General features: G+C 42.3%; 1 protein-coding gene across 4 annotated transcripts in view; it reads left to right on the top strand.

Annotated features, from left to right (window-relative positions):
• The window catches only part of UGT8 (UDP glycosyltransferase 8), a 35,848-nt gene extending 16,751 nt beyond the window's left edge, over positions 1-19,097 (top strand). For all 4 annotated transcript variants that reach the window (XM_021531494.3, XM_021531495.3, XM_021531496.3 and 1 more), the window contains exons 3-6: positions 12,540-12,682; positions 14,176-14,252; positions 15,629-15,848; positions 16,788-19,097. In XM_021531494.3, the coding sequence (XP_021387169.1) occupies positions 12,540-12,682; positions 14,176-14,252; positions 15,629-15,848; positions 16,788-17,151 (804 nt within the window). In that variant the 3' untranslated portion in view covers positions 17,152-19,097. The remainder of the gene's footprint in view (positions 1-12,539; positions 12,683-14,175; positions 14,253-15,628; positions 15,849-16,787) is intronic.
• Positions 19,098-20,163: the final 1,066 nt, after the last annotated feature.

The raw sequence follows: 20,163 nt of genomic DNA, 5'->3' as shown, positions 1-20,163 counted from the left end.
AGTGACTGGACTGACTCCAGAAAACCTGGCTGCACAGATTAATTATTAAGTTTGATTACTTCAGTGATCTTTGATATGTTATATCCAAGAATGCCTCTGTCGAGCAATACAGTGGTGAGTGGCAGGCAGAACAATCTCACAGAAAACAATGTCATTTGCACTTCTGTTTATGTGTACATAAACAAATAGATCTTCAATTTGAGGGAATTTTTAATGGATGCTTTTGGCTGGATGATAGGAAGGGCTAGGTAGACCTGCAGTGCTCAACAATTTGCTTCTTAAAATGGCTGTTTCAGCCTTTGCTTTTTTGTATGAAAAGTGCTATTGTCTGTTGTCCGGTGTGTCAGCATGGATGACCATAGCAGTGCTGCTTCTCACCAGCTCTTTCCACGTGTGCATCAATGTGTTTGTGTTAAGGAAGGGTCAGATAGCCTGGGAGAGCAGACTGAAGGTACCCTTGTTCTGTCTAAAAGATCATCCCTATTTTCCCTCTAGGAAAACTTTGCTGTCTGGATTGAGTTTTTCCTTCATTTTCCAGACTGATATTTCCTTTTTCTGTAAGAGAAAAAAGGTATTTGCATAATCAGTTTGGGCAATGAGGTTAATGCTGTCAGTTGTGTGTCTTTTGATGTTCTGTGTAACAGGAGTTAGAGTGACCTTGAAACAGACCTGTAGGTCAAGTAAGTGGTGGTAAATATTTGTTACAGAGGGGGTAAGAAACTACCTATAATTACTTGTGAGCCGAGACATGATTTACCTTTTCAGTTTTATCAGGCAATTCATTCTTAGTGTTTGAAGGAGGAGTTTTCATTGTAAGCGAGAGAGGGAGAGGGACGAAGTGAGCACGTTCCTCTTTGATCTTGTCACTTGCGCACGCCTAAGCTGTTATGCATACCCCTGTGGTGTGTATTGTAGGTAAATTACTGGGCAATCAGTTTGTTTGCTGAGCAATTGGATGAAATTGCTACGTGTCCCTCTGTCCTGGCAGATGAGAACTGCAAGTGCAGATAGTGTGTGCTGTAGCTGTTGTCTGCTCTTGCTGCATCTCTAAGGCAGCAGCCTTGGCTAATTTATTTTCTGCAGCTTCCAGTTTGGTGCATTAAGGTGAGCCAGAAGCAGAGCTAGTTCATGTTTCTGTGCTGGGCTGGAATTGGTGATGCTTCAGCAGCATTCTCAAGTTATTTTCTTGTCCGTGGATGATGATTAGAAAGGGGAGCACGTAGCAGGACACAGCAGCTAAAATTTGCCCACTAAAGCTGTTATTACAAGTCTTTCCAGTGTCTTAAATTCACAAAATTGCATGTAAGTAGCCTAACTTTGTCTGCTAGACATGTATTGGGGAAAAAAAATCAGGGGTGTTCTTTTAAGTCCAAAATACCTGCTCAGACTACCTGGGCACCTCAGTAGTGGCACCCCTGTGTTGCCAACAGCTTTTTCCTTCCCCCTGCCCCCACCAAAGATAAACAAGTAGTTTGTTTATCTGTAATAGAATCCCTACACATAAGTTAAAAGTTCTAGCTTTCTGTTCATGAGCAGCATCTTGAAAATAAGAGGCAGATAGTAACAAGCATTCCATGAGGAGATAAAGGTCAAGATCTTTTAAGGTGGCCATTCTTTCTTTCTAGGGGATGGGTTAACTCTGTTTTGTGGCTGATTCTGCAGATTCTGCATCTGTTCCTTGAACTTGAAAGAAAAGTTGGAAAAGCCCAGCTTTCAAGGTAGCACATAGCAGTGGGTGCTGAATATTCATGTCGTGTAACAGTGTGAGGGGGAAAATTATAAAATATAATATTAACACAGATGACCAGCAAAGCTGGATCAGGTATATGTGTTTATGTGTACATATTAAAATACATAACCTGACCCAGCTTTGCTGTCCCATCTGCATTAGTATTTCAATCCTGGGGCACATCCTCCCTGCTGCTCCTGCAGTTAGCTTGTGTCAAGCATGATTTTTAGCTGCTGCTGAGCTCTGTAGCGATTAACGCTGCAGCCGCCGGCTGTGGCACACGAACTGCGAGCCTGTCTTTGGGTTGCAGCCTGCCCAGATGCCTCGGGAAGGCTCCGATCCTCCTCCCTGCTCTCCCTCCCGGGCAGTGCCCGGGTGTCGGGCTGCTCTTGGCGCAGTGTCCCTCGGGAAGTCGCAGTGATCGGCGTGCCAAGGAGGGGGAGCCAGCGGCGAGAGCAGCGGGTCCTTTGGAGGTCACCGCTCTGCCCGGCTCCCTGCGGTGCCTTGCAGCTCCCTCCTTGGCAGGGCAGGGGCAGCCTCACCTGGGCAGGCAGCAGCTGAGGTGCCTGGGGATTGGCACATTGTCCCTTTGGATCCCTGCTGCAGGTGGATGAAGCCGAGCACACCCTGTCACTCTGCTCTGCCGGGCTGGGAGGGCTAATGGTGGCTTTGCAAAGCTCCGCATAGGCGATTTTTGTTGTGTTCTGTGAGAGCCAGTGTGGGATTTTCACTGGTTAAACTGGGTTTGGACGGTGCTTCTTGCACGGTGTCCTGTACTGCTCAGTAAAAGGTGAGGAGATGGTTTAAGGTGACTTATCCCACATGCAGGTGAAATTTTATTCACTTACAGGTGATGGGTGCAGAGTCCAGGATTTGTGTACATATCTCATAAAACCATGTGCTGAATTATTTGGAGGACAGTGTGAACAGAATTAGTCCTAAAAGATGAAAAGCTAAAGACAAACTGGCTATGAAGTCCTTAAGGTCATCAGTGATTTAAACTATTGAGGGTGTAGTGTTCCCTGGCAGTATTTCCCAGATAACTGTCATTAACCATTAGGAAAATCACAGGCTCCTCTGCCTCTTCCTCACCACACTTCTCCAGAGGGACCTGAATGAAGCTGGATTTTTAAAGGGACACCCTTTTAAGCAACAGCAGGGAAACCTCTGCTCTGGCATTTATACCTTGTGACCAGGTTGATGCACACTAGGCATTAATCAGCCTGATAAGTCCCTGAATCAGGGTAGGAAGCCCCAGGGTGCTCCAGGCAGCTGCCTTGGGAAGTACTCAGTCCATGAGGAAACTGAATTTGTGCTGCAGAGGAGGGTGCTCTCATTTTGGAGTAATAAGTTGTCCTTACAGCCACAGCTGTCAACAGATAATTACAGGAACTTCCTCACTCCTCCATGAACATCTCTTATCTGAGATTATCATACAGATCAAAGTCTATGCAGCAAATGGGTGCCTTTGAAATATCTTCACTAAAAAGTATTTTGGGTTTTTTTTTTGTTTTTTTCCCCTCCCTGAGCCTTGCTGACAGTTGTATGTTTACTAGGTGTGTTAGCTGATACTGATATGTATATTGAAAAAGATGTGGAAGAATCAAGACATGTTTTATTCCTTAAACCTGTTTTTTCTCCTTCATTCAGATTCAAGGATGCATCTGTAAGCCCTTGCAAAGTGTAGAAGTAGATTGTTGCGCATGGTGTAGTACCATCATTTCAGTATTTTTCAAGTCCAGGGAATGGTTCTTACAGACCTGTTTAGCCAGTAAATTTCTGGTGATGTGAAGCAATTCCAGAACTGTTCTAAAATGCATGTGGTTGTCAGCTGGGGAGGCAAAAAGTCTTTTAAGGATTATGGAGATGATGCAGCACTATGTAAATTCTGTATTGAACTGTATGATCATGTATCTTGGCTCTGAAATTATTTTAGATAAAGCTTTTTTCTCCCCCCAGAATTTGATGATTTGATCCACAAGAAAACGTGTGAGCTCTCCAGGTACCCGCAGTCCTAAAATTGTAGTGTCCATTCTCAGCTGCTCTAGCAGGACTGGGTTGGTGAACCATGTCTGTTCTGCTGTACTGCTGCATTTTAAATTTGGGAAGAAATGTGACTCAGCATCTGTCTGTTCAGTGCAAGACACAGGGAGAAGGACACAGGGTTGATTTTTGGAGCTCGGTTAAGTTAAATCAAGCTCCAGTTAAACTTGTGAGGAAGGCAGGTCCTCCAGGTGCACATGCCAGGCATAAAGCTGGCATCCCATGAGGTGAACAAGGAGCACCAAACTTTCAGTGAGCCTGTGCTGTCCATCAAAAAGCAAGTTTTCTGGGTTCATGCATTACAGTCCAGGATAGTTAGTTGTTGAGTTCAAGCAGTTCTTTGTATTGGGAAATGGAAAACAGAAGTTCCAGACCTAGATGTTGGATAGGTCAGATGATGAAAGCTAAAAGCAAGAGAAGTGACTTTGGTTTTTTTATTCATACAAAAACCCAAAAACCCCTAGCAACCCAACACTTCAATAGGCTACTACTACCACAGGCTTTGTGGTTTTAAATATTCTATTTGCTCATGTTCATATTGGAACACACAAACCAACAAGATTTATTCATTTTGGGAACGTGCAGTGGTTTAGCTGAGTGTCTCTTGAAAATTTTGAGGCATGACCTCCATAGAGGACAAATAATGAGCCAGTGTTTTTCCCATATTTCTCCCATGTATAACAGATGGGAATTTATTTTAAAGGGTGCTCTTTATTCCTGGGGTTTATGTAATATCATTGAGTCTGGGTATCATATTCCTATAATTTGGGAAGTTGGGATGTACTCAAAACTTGACATTTATGAGTAGCAAACCTAATTATTAAGATTACTGACTTGAAAAAAAAAAATCATTAATCAAGACTGCTTTTCAGATGTCCTAGTTGCTTAAAGGTGAAGTGGGTAATTTGTTTATGGCTAATACCTTGCTTTGGGGGATGAGGTATCTCTAGCTTGGTGAGGAGATCTCTTCCTGAGCCTTCCCAGGCTGTTCCCAGGGGAATTCTGCAGGCAGTGTGTGTTCTGCTGCTCACCCTGTCTGAGGGGAGTGTGGGTGGAGGATGTGGGTCTTAGACAAGCTCGGAAGCCAGCTGATCATAGGCTTTTATAAGAAATTCTGGTGACTGATGGCTTGTTTAAACATAATATTAAAATATATATGGGTATTGTGTATGTATTGTGTACTTTTCATGTATTTATAAAGCTGTAAAAAAAGAGAAGGGAGGAGTTAAACCCCAGGAAGAAAGGAAAGCTGTTTTATTGGAAGAGGAAAATGAAGAAGAAATTGCTATGATTAGATTAAAGGATTTAAAGCTCCAGGTCAGAATTCTTATCACCTACCATCCACAGAGCACAGGTGTCATACTAGAACAATGACAGACAAAGTTTCCCAGTTAAATGAAATTATCAAGTGGATTTATGTCAGTATCTGTAAAACAGAGGTCTGTATTTATGATTTAGCTGCTTGTCAATTTTCTTCTTAACTTGTTCTGTAGACAGAGTAAGTAAAAAGAGTCTCAGTCTTAATACTGTTTTTTCTTAACTCCTGTAGAATTTTTTGCTCCATATGGAGCAGCTGAGATGGTTGGTAAGACCTTGGTTTGCATTTCCACTTGATAATCAACTTTTCTGTTCCTGCTTAGGAAGGTGGGTTTTGGGGGTGTTTTGTAACAGAATGCTGCCTGTGGGGTAATGCCAGCAAGGTTTTCAATTGGAGTCCTGGGTTTGAGGATCCCTCTGCTGCACCCACTGCTCTCTGCAGTGATTTTAATAACCTCTCCTGAAGGGCAGGCTCCTTGTTTTCCACTCCTCCCATTCATGTGAAAGGCAAGGTTGCCTTTCCAGAGTGCTTGCCAGAGGTCTGGTGAGTAATGGATTTTTGCACCAGGGAAGTCCTTGCGCGGCACTTTTCTGGTTGACCTCTAGCTCTGGGTAGAGCCTGTTCCCGGAGCTGCACTGGATACGCCTGCAACTCCAGAGGGGGCTCAGGTACACAGCAGAGGCTTGGAGGACTGCATTTCCCGACTCTGGTTTGGAGTGTGAATTACTTTCCTCTTGGAAGTTAAATGGACTTAAACCTGCTGTCCCTCTTGGATGCCTGATGGAAAAAGGCAGTAAAGGTCTGGTATAAGAAAATACAACATTTTAGGCACTGGAAAGCTTTTTAGGATTTTAAAGGCTTTTGTTTTATACTCGTATTTTGGAAAAGGCAGATACACAGTGTATATATATCAACAGCAAATAATTAGTGAAAAATCTGAAAGGAAAAAGTTGTCTGTATTTCAGAAGGGCTGAATTCTGTGTCTAATGTTGAAAAACTTAACAACATTGTTAGATTAATATGTGGTAAGTGTACTTAGTACTGCTTGGTGTTTTGATAGGAAACAGTTCAGATCTTTAGAGTTTGTTTCCCAACTGGTAGCAAGTTTCTTTCTATTTAGCCAGCAAGAAAACAGAGGTTTAGTCTAAGGCCACAATCCGAGTACTCTCCTTTAATGGGCACAAGGTATTGTTTTTGGAGTTACCTTACTCTGTGCCAGTATGAATTACAAAATCTGAAAAATTTGTGTGCGTATTAACTGCATGTGCTTTTTGTGTGGTAAAGCTCATTAATAAAGCCCAGGGAGGAGAATAATTAATTTGTTATTAATGCAGAGGGAAAAGAGAGCTTGGGAGGATCCTGTCCCAGTTGGGAGCTGTGTGTCTGCTCTTAATTGAACGAAGAACTTAATTAAGATGGGTGATCTGGAAGGGAGCAAGTCCTGGTAGCCATAGGTTTTAAAAGGCAGGAATTCAGTCAGTGGAAAATAACCTTGGGAGTGTGAGCAAGGCGCCGGGTGATGCGGAGCCAGCAGAAGCAGCTGGATGTGCGGTGTCAGGGAGGCTGACTCCATCCTCTGCCTCGTGCCCTGGGTGTGCACTGGCCTGTTCTGTGTCCTTTGCTGCTCCAAGCAAATAAAAACTCCTATTTTTGGTGCTAGACTGACTTAAAAATCCATGGCAAGTAAATACAAATAACTTACTTTGCTTGGAGTGATAGTTTCTCTGAGTTTGCTGTAGAATTATGGGTTTTTATAACTTGAAGGTTATATGCTGTGATCCTGTTTTGTGATGATAAAGGTTGTATAAGGGCACCTATATGACCTTAGGCCACCTGTTCTGATATGTTGTGTTAGTAAAATCTGAAATAAAAATGTATTAATACACAATTTAACTGTCACATGAGAGAAGTACTATTCAGAGGACAGCAGAAAAGTCTGGACGCCCAAAAAAATGTTCTTCATACCTTTCTGTTAATTTATCAGTGAGTTTCTCCTTTCTAAAGATGGCTTAATGTGGCTTCTTATTTTAAGATAGATCTGTTTTTGTCTGCTCTAAGCAGCATTTTATAGGAGAAGTTGCATAGGATGCCTGTGCTCTGCCTTGGGGAAAGGGTGGTTTGCAACCATATTCGAAGAACAGGCGTTTGTGCTATTGCACATTTGAATGGAGCAGCTGAACAGGGGAAGCTTCGGATATTACACCCGGTTATGTTTGTATTTGTGCACTTTGTTTATCTGAAACAAAGCTCAGTATTAGGCACCACTGGTTACTGCCAGCTGGGCCCTCACTCCCTACTCACAGCTGTGTGTTCAGCACCGGGGCCTGCAGAGAATGGCTAATTAGACAGCCAGGCAGAACAAAGCCCACACAGTGGGGCTGGCACAATAGCATTCCTGTCTCACATTGGTCAAAAGATGGATTTTATTTCTTTATTCCTCCCCCCTCGCTCCTATAGTACAGCACGGATCAATAAGTGTTTCTTGTCCTTATGCAAGCACAGAGTCCTGTACTATTTCTCCCAAAGGACATGGATTTGCACAGAACTTACATGGAAACAAGCAGAGACCTGGCAGGCTTGGGCACAGTGTTCTGACTAGAGGCCCTTAAAGATTTTTATACTGTAGTATGCATTTTTTATTATTTCTTAAAATAACGTGGGTGAAAATGGTTATTAACATAGGTATTGGGTGATAGTTGCATTATTTATTATTTTTTAAACGATTCAAGTGAAAATTTGAATTGGTTATAATATGTGCATTAGGTGGTCCTTTATTATGACTATGTGTAAAGCTGTAACTGGATGAAAAACAAAACTGAGCTGGAAAATACAGTTCACAGTTCAGTTCAGAATGTGAATGTGCTATATTGACTTGCCAGGCCTGCACTTTCAATGGACATGATGTACAGAAGCTCTTTATTATGTCTGTTCTGATTGTTCATCAGAACTTCTACTGGCAGTTTTGCTGTCAAGTTCATCGACGTTTGGGGGTTAAAATTCCTTAAGGTGTGATTGCTGGTTTGGAAAGGGAAAGCCAGCTGCCTATTTCTGTCACTTCTAGGTTTGTCGAGTAGCCTCAATGAGGGGCAATTTTGTCTCTTGGCTGTGCTAGGACTTAGAAGAAAAAGCCCTTGCCTCAGTTTAAAGAAAACCTGAAAATTACTTATATTTTGGGGTGAGGGAGAGGGTTAGGTGTTCTCTTCCAGTCACTGAAAGAAAGAGCCTTTAAAAGAAATGCATGGCCTGATGATGTATATCTTAAGTTTGAATTAACTTCTCATGTATGTGCTCAGTTGACGTTTGAACCAGTTTGAGGAAGGCTCAAAGCAGCTCATCCTGTAAGAAGCTCCCTTCCCCGATTTTTTTCCCTGTAGGTTAGATCTCCAAAATGGTAATTTCCTTTGTGTTAAAAGAAAACCTGAAAATTCTTTAAAGTGGGCAAAAGGAGGTGGCTGTGTTGCAAGGCAGGAGCCGTGAATTGCTGCCCCATCAGGGAATGCTGATTTTAATGAGGGCGGCTCTAATGACTCATCCTGACTCAGTGCCTTTTCATACAGAGAGTAATTAGATCGCCGGGGCAGAATGTGCTGGAGGTCAAAAGTGTAAGTGGATTTAAGGGAAAGAAGGGGGTGAGTTCATGGGGGATGAACTTGGCTGTCTCTGAGGGCTTTTTTGTGGGTTCATCGAGGCTGCTGTCGGGGATGTTATGGCTAATATGGCCCTAGAGAGTGGGAAGGTAGGAAGGCGACTGAAGGCTGCTGAAATTGTGGGCAGCCAAAATTGTTCTGTGGCATCAGTGTGTGCTTTGCCAGTGTTCAGGTTCTGTGAGCATTGCTCCCGGATTCTTTGGTCAACATTAGGAGTGTACATGCAAGAATTAAGTGACATTCATAGCCACAGTCACAGTGCTGCTGAAGTATTCAGTCCCTTTCAGAGATGTGCCAAGAGCACAGCCTGCTTTTTATCTGCTGTGGGTATCACAGCTACACCTTGTATACTGCACAAAAGAACAGGCAAAATACAAGAAAATACTGAGGCTTTGTGCCATGCCCTGGCTATTTGTACCAGGACGTTCAGATGTGTCTTAGAACCCAAGGCTGGCAATGCCACTCACTTGGGATCAGTTTCACTTGATTCTCTGTTTAGAAATTCTGTTTAAAAAGCTGTCACAGAAATAATTACAGTAAGTTTGGGGAACCTGGGAAGAAGGGACTCATCAAGATCACAAACCCAGGGAGCTCTAAGAGGATGCAGTGTAAGTTCCCTGTTTTCCATTGCCTAGTTTTTACCCAGCTCCCTACATTTGTAGTGATCCCCTTGAATGGAGGCTGTGTTATGCCAGGAATGACACAGATGTTTGCAGGAAGAACCCTCATCCTGACAAGTCTGTAGTTGATTTTCTGCATTCCATGCACGGTAGTGATGTCCAGCACCCCTCTGGGCAAGCAGGTTGGAAAGGGGCTGCAGGTCAGAGGGCAGGTAAGCAATTCCTCTTGCTAGCACTACCATGTAAAGCATAGATAAAATCTGGGGTAGGAAAGAATCTTTGAGCTGATGTCAAAACACAGCAAGCCGAGATGAAACTCTGGGTCTTCCTGAAGTTGGCATTGAGCAGTTTTTGACCCTTAGGAATTCATTACCTTCTTGCTAATTTAACATTCCAAAAGAAACTCCAAGGACAACATCAGGTTCCTCAGCTCTGGCCAGGCATCATCCAGCTCTCGTCTGAATATGGTAGTTCTGTTGATGTAGACTATTTTATTTTGTATTCCAGTTATTTTTGTTAATGTAATCCTGTTTAATACGATGAACAAATCCCATGCTTTCAGCCTGATGGCAGGATCTTGTCTTGCCTGTCAAGATTGTAAATTTGCCTTTGTCCATGTTATGTTCCCCTGAGCCAGTGGGATTACCTTCAAAGGGAAAAGGATTGCAGAGGCTCGGCTATGAAACCACCATAACACAGAGCATGTTGCTTTGCTGTTGCACAGCAAAATGCAAAAATCTGTAGGTGACATAGTCAAGTTCTTTTTTAAAATCATTATTACCCTACATAAAGTTATAAGTATTTAGCATTATTTTTTATTATGCATAGGGATTTTTTTCAATGTTATTTTAAGAATTCCATTACAGGGGAATCTTTATACCTCCTCTATGGTTCTATAATGAAGTGTAATTGTTACTTTGTGAATACATGGGGCCTGTGAAGCCTCCCAGAATTTCTCATAAAGCACAGAGGAACAGTGAGACTGGGAGACAGTTCTCAGCTAGAACAGACTTGTCTCCAACAGCTGAAATCAAGTGCCTGGCCAAGGAGAGGTAGTCACAGGTAGGACATTCTGATGCCAGGATGATCTAGGATTATTTTCCATCCCTTTCAGGGATCAATTTGAAGCAGAGTAGACTGCTCCCTGGATTTTCCTCTTTAAGAACACAAGTGACATTTGCTGTTTATCCTGTTTCACCGCCCATTCCACACCAGTTTCCCGACACCTGGCATTTCTGGGTTCATCCTATCAGGCCCTGTCTAAGCAATCTATGTCCAGTTTATTTAGACTCAAAACTCTGCTCTGGCATTGCCAAAGGCCAAACCAATAAAGGCTAAAATGAAGAAAGCAGGAAGCACTTGGAACTTCTTGACACCAGGTCCCTTGTCGCATTCAGCTTTGGCTTTCTAAACCCCATCCCTGCCTGCTCAAGCAGTGCCTGGATATTCTACCTGAACCTGTTTCTGACTCAAGTGTTCTTTGTCTTTCTTTTCTTTTTACATCTTTGTTTATCTTTCTGCCACCTTTGCTGGCCTCCAGCTCATCAGCATGAACCATGCTTGAGCTCGGAGGAATTGGTGCTGGAACATGCTCTCCCAAGCCTGTCTTTCTACGTCTGCGTCTCGTGGGATTTTTCCAGGCTGGAATTGGCTTTCTTGCAGTCCAGGAGATGCTGCTGTTGCCTGCCATGTTGCCTCAGTATCCTGAACTCCATCTCACAGTCACTGCAGGCAAGGCTACCCTGACCTTTGTGTCCCGAGGTCTGCCATGTCTGTATGTTTGAGAGCCAGCACCAACACCTTGTTTGTGGCTTCCTGAGCACCTCTATCAGGGAGGTGTCATCAGGAAGGCACTATGAAAACCTCCAAGAATCTGCCTCTCTGGCTGGGTGAGTGCCCTGTGAAGACCAGGGCCTGTGAATATTTGGGCTTTTCAGAATGGTTTGTCCTAGAGCCCACAAAAAACTTATTTTCCCTTTAGCTTTACAAAGCTGATGGGAAAGACTTCAAGATGTAACTAGTTGAAGCACGACAGTGACTGTAATATAATGACATTTGCAGCGTGCCTTAGGTCCTGCAGTAGGATTCAAGGACGAGCTTTAAATAAATCACAAAACCACTTGGAAACTTTGGTGTCATAAGTTCAGCCCCTAATAAATGATTCAGCTTTGAGGCAGGTCAGAGCCACTTCCCCTCCTTTGCCTTCTCCCTCTCCCTCCGCATGAATTAAAAAAAGGCAGAGAGTCCACTGAGAAGGACAAGCTGTGGATTTTAAGGAAAATGGAAATATTTTCTGCTTTACAGCAGAGAGCAGTGCACAGCCCCCAGTGCAGTGTGCTGGATTTTGTGCTCGGATACGATAGCACGGCGTTACTCCATTCCTGTCTGCCCTCCTATTTATTACCAGGACAAGAGGCACATTGTGAGCAAGGCTCTTCATTTTTCTCTTTGCTCATTTCCTATTGCCGAACTGGTGTTGAGCAGGCTTGTGCTTAAACTTGACGAGACCTGAATTAAACCATATCATGAGATACTCTTCATCTGACCGATATGCCAGTTGTAGCATTTTTTTTGTTTCCACTGCTAACAGTTGTGTTAGGAAAAACCCAGAAATTAAGTCTATGCTTTAAAAAGTAAAAGGGTACATTTTCTTTACTCCTTGAGCAGTAGAAACTGACAGTGTCTTTAGAAGTTCTGGCTTCTTTCAAGTTGTGTTTATTCTTTTTATATAAATGAAAGCAAAACAAGGCTTTTGAAGCACTCTCACTTTGCTAAAGGCTGGAAATGACACATTTCCAGTGTCATTTCATTCATGAGTCCTGGGCTTTGTTCACACTTCTCCTGTGCAGGGCTTCCAAGCTGATACTATGAGATGGGGTCTATTTATGCTTTGCCGAGTTAAAATGCAGCCTGTTAACTTGTGAATGTGTGTCAGCTGCTCAGTTAAGGAGGGACAAATTGTCTGAAGCCGCTGGTGGGTAATAGTGCAGCTAAAACAAACACGGAAGCGTTTTTCTGTTCGTGGCCTCTGCCCTGGATTTTGAATCATGAGCCATTGTTCTCGGTGACTTCTAGAATGTTGGGGATTTGCGAACTTTGGCTTCTGAGGCAACGAAGGCACCAGTGACTGCTCTTTCTCAGCCATGTTTGCGAGTGCTCAGTGTGAACTTTGTTTTCCGCAGGATCTGCAGGCGTGGGTGAACGGTGCTCACGAGAATGGCTTTGTCCTCGTCTCCTTCGGTGCTGGAGTCAAGTACCTGTCTGAAGACATCGCCAATAAGTTGGCACACGCCCTGGCAAGGCTGCCCCAGAGGGTTATCTGGAGGTAAAGGCAGTGTTGGATGAACTTAGAGTGATTTGGAGCTTGCTTGTTTCCCGCTGGAGTTGAGACTGCTTTGGGTGGTAGAGGTGATGTGACACTCTGAAAAACATTGGGCATGAAAATACTGCAATGCCCTGGTAACAAGGAGAAGCAGTTATTGTCGTGGCACAATAAGGCGTGGTTACACTCCTCGGCTGAGTTTATATCCTTGGAAGGATTGGGGACAGTGAAAACAAGCAAAGATTATAACATTTAGGACATATTGTCTCTATTTTTGATGAAAGAATTACCCCAGGGTTCAAGAATGAAACCTGATGATTAAGAGCCTCCCTTTTCTTTCTTCTTCCCCCTTTCCCTCACTTTTTAAGGCCCCTTTTTCTTTTTTATGTGTAAACACGGATGTTTGTTATTCATTTTTCCACTTGCTTGTTCTCTGTGAGAAATTGAAGGAAGAGATATTTTCAGAAGTTAGAATCAGTAAGAAGTTGTCCTACTTCTGAAAACATCTTGAGTGGTGTTCACAATTCCCTGTAAAAATCAAAAAACAGTTTAGTCAGCTGTGCTTTGCATCAAGCATCACTGATATAATTTGGTGGTGTTCATGTGAACCATATTTTTTTCACATATTCAGTGTCTTACACCTCATGTAGGTGTCTCACAACCTGCCACAGTCCTGGAGCTGTATTAATAGTTTTGGTGGCCTGTTCCCCACAATATTTTAGGGGATGTCCTTGCTGCTCTGTGTAGTTCAAGGATCAAATCCCACTAATGAACAGGAAAAATGTGAATTTTTCAGCCTGTGGCACAGAATCTATGGTAGTAAAGGTGACATCAGTTTTAGTTTGGAGTAGAGCCACTGTTTCCTTATGAATCCCACAACACTGCTTGGCTTCTAATTAATAATCCAAATTTATCTTACTGCTTTTCTTCTGTCCTTTTACTATGTTTTCACTGGAATATGTCTCTTTAGGAAGCTTCCCTGTTTTGTAGTAAAGAAATCTGGAGGATTTTTCTTGAGGACAGCTTTTTTAATGCCAACCCAACAATTTCATTTAAAGCCTTCTATTAAAATTTAGGTATTTATACATCAGTCGTATGTAATTTGGAACCTTTTCTGGGATTTGGGGTTTGGTTTTGTGCCTCAGATCATGAACTTGTGTGTTCAACAGAAAAGTGGTGAGTAGTGCTTGGCAGTCTCAATGTCATGATGCTAAATCAAGGGATTTTTGTAGATTTTATGCCCTTCTAGTTAGGGAGGACAAACCAGTAAGATAATCAATTCCTTTTATATAACTTTGCATAAATAATGTAGCCTTTTTTGACTTACAAAAGTACAAGCAAATTGTAAAAGATGTAGGTCTTGCTTAATTGTAGTGCGTAGCTGGTTCTTTCTGAAGTTGCAGTTCTAGTCCTCGCTAATGAACAAAACAGACCTATCCTTTAATAGTTACTTTGGAGGAGTTGATAACTGTTTCCATTTCATGTTACTGGTTTAGGTTTTCAGGAAACAAACCAAGGAATTTAGGCAACAATACCAAGCTGATCGAATGGTTGCCACAAAATGACCTCCTTGGTGAGTATCTGTTTCCATTATTTATTGCTTATTCTCTCTTGAGTTCAGTTTGTTCTTGTAAAAGTACTCCACTGAATTAGGAGTTATTATAAAGCCAGGATAATTTCTATCATGCCAGTCATGGAGCAAGAATATTAAATTAGGATCTGAAGAGAGAATTGAAGGCCTCTCTGTTAATTGTCTTTCCCTGATTTGAATTTCATGTTTTCCCTAAGTTCAAAGACTGTTCAAGGAGTCATAAAACTGAGCATCAGAGTAAGTTTTAGGAGTCTGTAAATACTGTTTTATAAAGACAAGCTTCACCAGAACTTGGGTAGGTGATGCAAGCTGATAACCTTTCTGATGAACTGAGGTGCTTCAGGTTCTCAGAGGGAAATCAAACTCGAGGTTTTATTTTTCTTTGTCTTCCCTGTCAAAGCGTACTTAAGCCCATTGCAGATCTGAGAGGCCACAGAATATTTGACTGCTTCTGGATGTTTGTGTGTTCCCAAAGCAGCTCTGATGGGAGCTTAACTAGCATTAAGCATCAGTGTGTGTGTGAGCTGGAGAGCATAGTGAGTAGGCAGATGACTCCTAGAGCAGGTAGATTTGTTTTGGTTACAGGGCTGCTCTGAGGCAGGCTGCTTTTTCTACCATGTGAGGCTGTTGCTGTGATTGTTAGGTCTTGCTAACCTCAAATAAGGTATGTGAAGCTTTAAGGGAGAGTGTGACATCAGTTGTCCTGCCATTAAAAAAAAATATATTCCATACAAAAGTGTGCTCCCCCTTGCTCATGTGTACAGCTGAACCTGCTGGAGTCACCACCTGCAGCTCCTCAGGAGCAGGTAATGCATATTAATTACTCCATTAATCATTTTACACAACTCATACACATGAGAATTTTCTTTCTTTACTTTGGCTGTTCTCTCTCTCAGTGTATAAGGAAATGATTTAATGCATGAGGAATTTTCAGCAGAGTAGGTTTAGGTAGAACTTCAGAACAAGCTGCAGTAATTTTAACCTGCCTGAGTTGCAGTTATGGTCCACTAGACAAATGCATCAACACGAAATGAAATAATTCCACTTGTCTGCTTAAAATAAACTACTAAAAATCAACATGGCTAAACATATTAGATAGGAAGATTTTGAAAAATTAAAATTTACAAGATGCCAGGAATTTATTGAAATAAGCAGAACATATGACACATACTAGTCTTGTTACTGCCGTCTGTATTTGAAAGTTCAGAATTTTTAGCTGTACATGTGGGAAATAAAAGAAAGGTTAAAAGGACAGTCCTGGAAAGGAAGAAAAATCTGTCATACCCACGTGCTTCAACAACTTTATATAAAGGAGATGGAAGTGCATTTTGTAACCTTCGTGCCTCTTGTGGTTCCAGGTCACTCTAACATTAAAGCTTTCCTCAGTCACGGAGGCTTGAACAGCATTTTTGAAACCATGTACCACGGTGTCCCAGTGGTGGGCATTCCCCTCTTTGGAGACCATTATGACACCATGACCCGTGTGCAGGCCAAAGGGATGGGAATACTGCTCAACTGGAAGACCATGACTGAGAGTGAGCTCTATGAAGCCCTAGTAAAAGTTATAAATGATCCCAGGTATGGAACAAGCAATTGGTTGTGCGTGAGTAGATATGAAACCTTTGTGCAGTGGAAAAAAAATGTGGTTTATTATTTGTGTGTATAGTTGAGGCAAGTCTGGGTGTTTGTCCTATTTCCCAAGATTACCCAACAGCCGAGGTTTCTGTGTGGGTGCTGGGCTTGTTGCTCAGCACCAAAATTCAATTGTCTTGCTTGCGCTTTGTAGCAGTTGCCATGTGGAAGGCACAGAGGTTATGGGAACAAACCTGTCCCAACGTATTCCGTGTTGCAGACCAAGGTCCCTTTGTGCCTGTCTTGATTACTCCACACGAGCAGTCTGGCTGTGGTGCTGCCTGGAGCAAGATACATGTACATGGTTTGGGTTTTAGCTAGAATGGGGAGGTGTTCAGGAAGAGTGACTCTAAGCTCTGTGATTTTATTATGAAAAAAATTGTGTTTAAAGTGTTATTTTCCTGTCCTGGCCTCACTCATATCCAGATTAATATTAGTGAGGTGTTATCTGGAAGTATATTGTATTGGGCTAACCCTAATTTTGGAGTGTGGTGCTATTGATGCTTCCTTCTTTCATGGCAGCTGAGTCTTTCTGGGAAAGGAGATTGCTGTCAGGAGCAAGCAGGGCAGCAGCAGAGAGGGGGAATGTTGATAGTGATCTTGATAACATCTGTTGCATCACCTTCCCCTTGTGCAATTATCCTTGGTGTAAAGGCAAGTCCTGTATAAATAAGCTGCAGACAGGAGAGGAAGAAACTGGCAGGATCGGCTGCTGGGGTGAAAAACCAAGAGTTTTGGGCGAAACTCTGGACCTGGGTGGAAATGGTTTATTGCAAAATCAACCTCATGTTTTTCCACTGTTGGGCATTTCTCTGGTGATTCAGTTGCACAGTGACACGAGATGACAGCTTTTCCTTTCTTCCTTGTTTGCTTTCCTCCCCGCAGCTACCGGCAGCGGGCGCGGAGGCTGTCGGAGATCCACAAGGACCAGCCTGGACACCCCGTGAACCGGACTGTGTACTGGATCAATTACATCCTGCGCCACAACGGAGCCCAGCATCTACGTGCTGCTGTTTACAGCATCTCCCTGTTTCAGTATTTCTTACTGGATATTGCCTTGGTCCTACTAGTGGGTGCTGCCTTACTTTACTATGTTTTGGCCAGGATGGCAAAATTAATCTGCAAGCAGAGCAAGCATCTCTGGTCCAATGACAAACATAGCGCTGTTAATGGACACTACCAGAACGGGATCCCCAATGGCAAGTATAGAAGAAATGGCCACATTAAGCATGAAAAAAAGGTGAAATGAGCCAACAGCCCCTTGTAAAGTAGTAATGAATCAGATCAGTAATCGAATTTTATCGCTGTAACTTAGTCTAACAACTACTTAAAACCTCAATAAGCAGTTCTAACACTCCCCTTCAGTATGTAATATTATGTGACAAAATTCTATGGAACTAAGAGAAGTCTTAAAAAAAAAAAAAAAAAAAAGGCAAGCACAACCTAAAATGAAAAATATTTTATTCTTAATACTGATATGCAGAGAGGTTATTTTGGCACTGAAGTTTTTAGAAGCCTTAATTCTCTAAAATTCTATATGATGACCGTATTTATGAATTTTCAGCTTTTAAAAGCTCGGTGTGTGTGTCCCAAATGAGGAGAGGTTTCTTTTTATTTGCAGAGGTGTTCTCCCTTTATTTTTTTATTATTTTAATATCTCCATCCTTTTAGCTGAGAGAACTCTCTAGTGCTAGTTCTGTTTCCTTTGTGGAAGGTTCAACCTGTTGTGTAAGAATGCTATTTAAAACACAAATTATTTCCCCCAGTCTTTATGCGAGAAATAGCAAGTTGTGGACTGAGAAAACAAACGTTTTAAAAAAAATAGGAGTAATCTTAATGAGCACTGAAGAAAAATGGCAAAAATATGAACTCGTTTTACTGATAAAGCTGCATGACTCTTCTGCTCGCTACAGTACTTTGGAGAAAAGGGTCCTGAGTAAGTCTACAGTGTGTCCTAACTTTAACTGAGACAAATTTTTTTGTCGCCTTTCTCTGCATACAGAATTTATGCCACAAAAATATTAGGGAGTCTTATTTCAGTTCCAAATACGGCTGTGTGGGAAATAGATTTGCATAATTAAGAAAAATAAGTGAAACAACAGCAACAACAATAAAAAAAAAGAACTTATAAAAATCTAGCTCTGTGCTTAGTGCAGAAGGTTTTGTGATGGCCCAGAGCTGTGCAAACTCAAACCACTCCTTGGGGTTTGTTTAAAGGGAACAACCCCCACACAGCACTCCCCCAGAGTTGAATGTCTTTCCTGTTAATTCTCATTAAGTTCTTTCTGAATCGCAATGTTGTAGATGTTCTCTTTCAATGGTTGTATCTGGAGAAACAGAAATATTACCTTCTATTAGTCTGGGCCACGCAATCCATGTTCCACGTAGTTGCCAATAGGAATTCCACGCCGCGGGCGGTGTCCACCCATCCTGCCCGGGGCTGGTGGCATGTGTAGGGTGAGGCCTGGCCACCTGGGGTGCGAAGGTGGCCCCGTGTCCCCCTGCCTCCAAAACCTCCTTCAATCATTGTCGCCGACACGGGACGCTGGCGGCGGTGTGCGCTCCCAGGGCGGGAATGCCGGGCGTGGAATCGTTGCTGCCCTGCTCAACCAAAGTTGGCAACTATGAGTTTTATTTCCATGTCATTCTGTTTACTTGGAATTTGCACTACACATGTTGTGAGTGTATGCTTTATTTATTTGTAGTTCGAGGTCCTGTGGCTGAAAGAGAAAGGAGGGAAGCCCGTTTTGCCCTGTGTCGCTCACTAACATGGGAGGAGTTGGGATGATGACGGGATGCTGAGCTCATCTTCATACACAGTGATGCAAAATTTCATCACCATTCCATCAGGAGCCTCGGTCCTACAGCAATAAATAACAGTGCAGATATGTTTCTAATATGCAGGGCAGCTACTTGTGCTGCTCTCTGAATACTTGAACAAAAAAATGGTATTATAAATATAAGCCTCTTAGCTATACCTTTTTACAATCTCGCAGCCCGTGGCGACTACAGGAGCACACAGAGGCGATGAATGGTGGGATGGTGAGAAGACTTCGAGTGTATGAATGACTTGGTTTAAAATGTGGGGGTTTTTTGGCATTAAAGAAGGTACAAAAGCACTGACCGGATGATTAAGCATAATTTAATCTCCACTGTGATAAAACTTAAGCAATAAACATGGATTTAATAGAGAAATTCTGTTGTTGGAAGTATATTTTTATTCAGCTGAATGCTGGTTGTCTCCTAGTACCCATTATATGTGGTGTACTTAAATGTGGATGCTTACTGGGGTACACACACCTTTTCTTCTCAATGTTTACTGTGTTGCATGGTATGTATTTGAAATCCAAAATATCTTTTTTTTGGTGAGTGTAGGTCCATTTCCTATTGGGGCTTTGAATTGAAAGAGAAATGTTTCTTAAAAGCAATTCAAATTTTTTGAGGTTGGTGTACATACCTGGCACAGTGTTTTGTTGTTTCCCTGTATGTGGTAAGCTCTTCACTTGAAAAGCAGGGCTGACAGTGATGTTAGTTGGGATGATGGATTGATTTCTTGAGTAGTCTCTGTAGGTACAAACACGCAGCAATTCTTTTGCAAGAGGCAGTTGCTGCGTTCATGGTATTGCCAAATTCGTGATGAGGCGGATCCACCTCATGTCTAGAAATACCTGTTGTGTTTCAACTTCTAAGTTCAAGCACAAGCTGTTACTGTGGTTATTTCAATCCCCTCTTTACCACAGCAAGCAAATTGTTCCTGTGTTTCAGACACAGAATTGAGCAGTGATTGCTGTTGGTGCCCAGCCAGTGTTGAAATCAGTCAAATGGCTGAAGGAATGCTAAAGAAAGGGTTTAAAAATACTTGTGTGTCTCCAGACTGCATCACAGTATCAGGACTGAGGCTTTAGTCACCCCTCTGATCAATAGTAGTTATTAGGCATTGAACAGACAAAACACTTAGAAGAAACTGAATTCATCTTCCAAGACAGTGCTGTGCCACTGATTGGAAAATACCACAGTTGGGCCTTACTTATCCTAATCAAAATCACACCTTTTGAAAGTTATAAACCTGATTTATTTATGAGTGTGTGTGTGTTTTCTCAAACAGGCCAGCAAATGCTGAATCTCATTTCACTGTTAACTGAAGAAGCACACTGTGTTGGGTAGTCTTGGTTTCTCTGTAATGAAACAAAATTTGGATAGAAAAGGCTCAGTTCCTCATACATTGAGGGGATGGAAGGTTGAACAGTATTTAGGGAAATCT

Source organism: Lonchura striata, chromosome 4 (genome assembly GCF_046129695.1).
Source record: "Lonchura striata isolate bLonStr1 chromosome 4, bLonStr1.mat, whole genome shotgun sequence".
Classification (NCBI taxonomy): domain Eukaryota; kingdom Metazoa; phylum Chordata; class Aves; order Passeriformes; family Estrildidae; genus Lonchura; species Lonchura striata.
The sequence above is the reverse complement of the archived record's forward strand: the minus strand, read 5'-3'. Positions and strand labels throughout refer to the sequence as shown.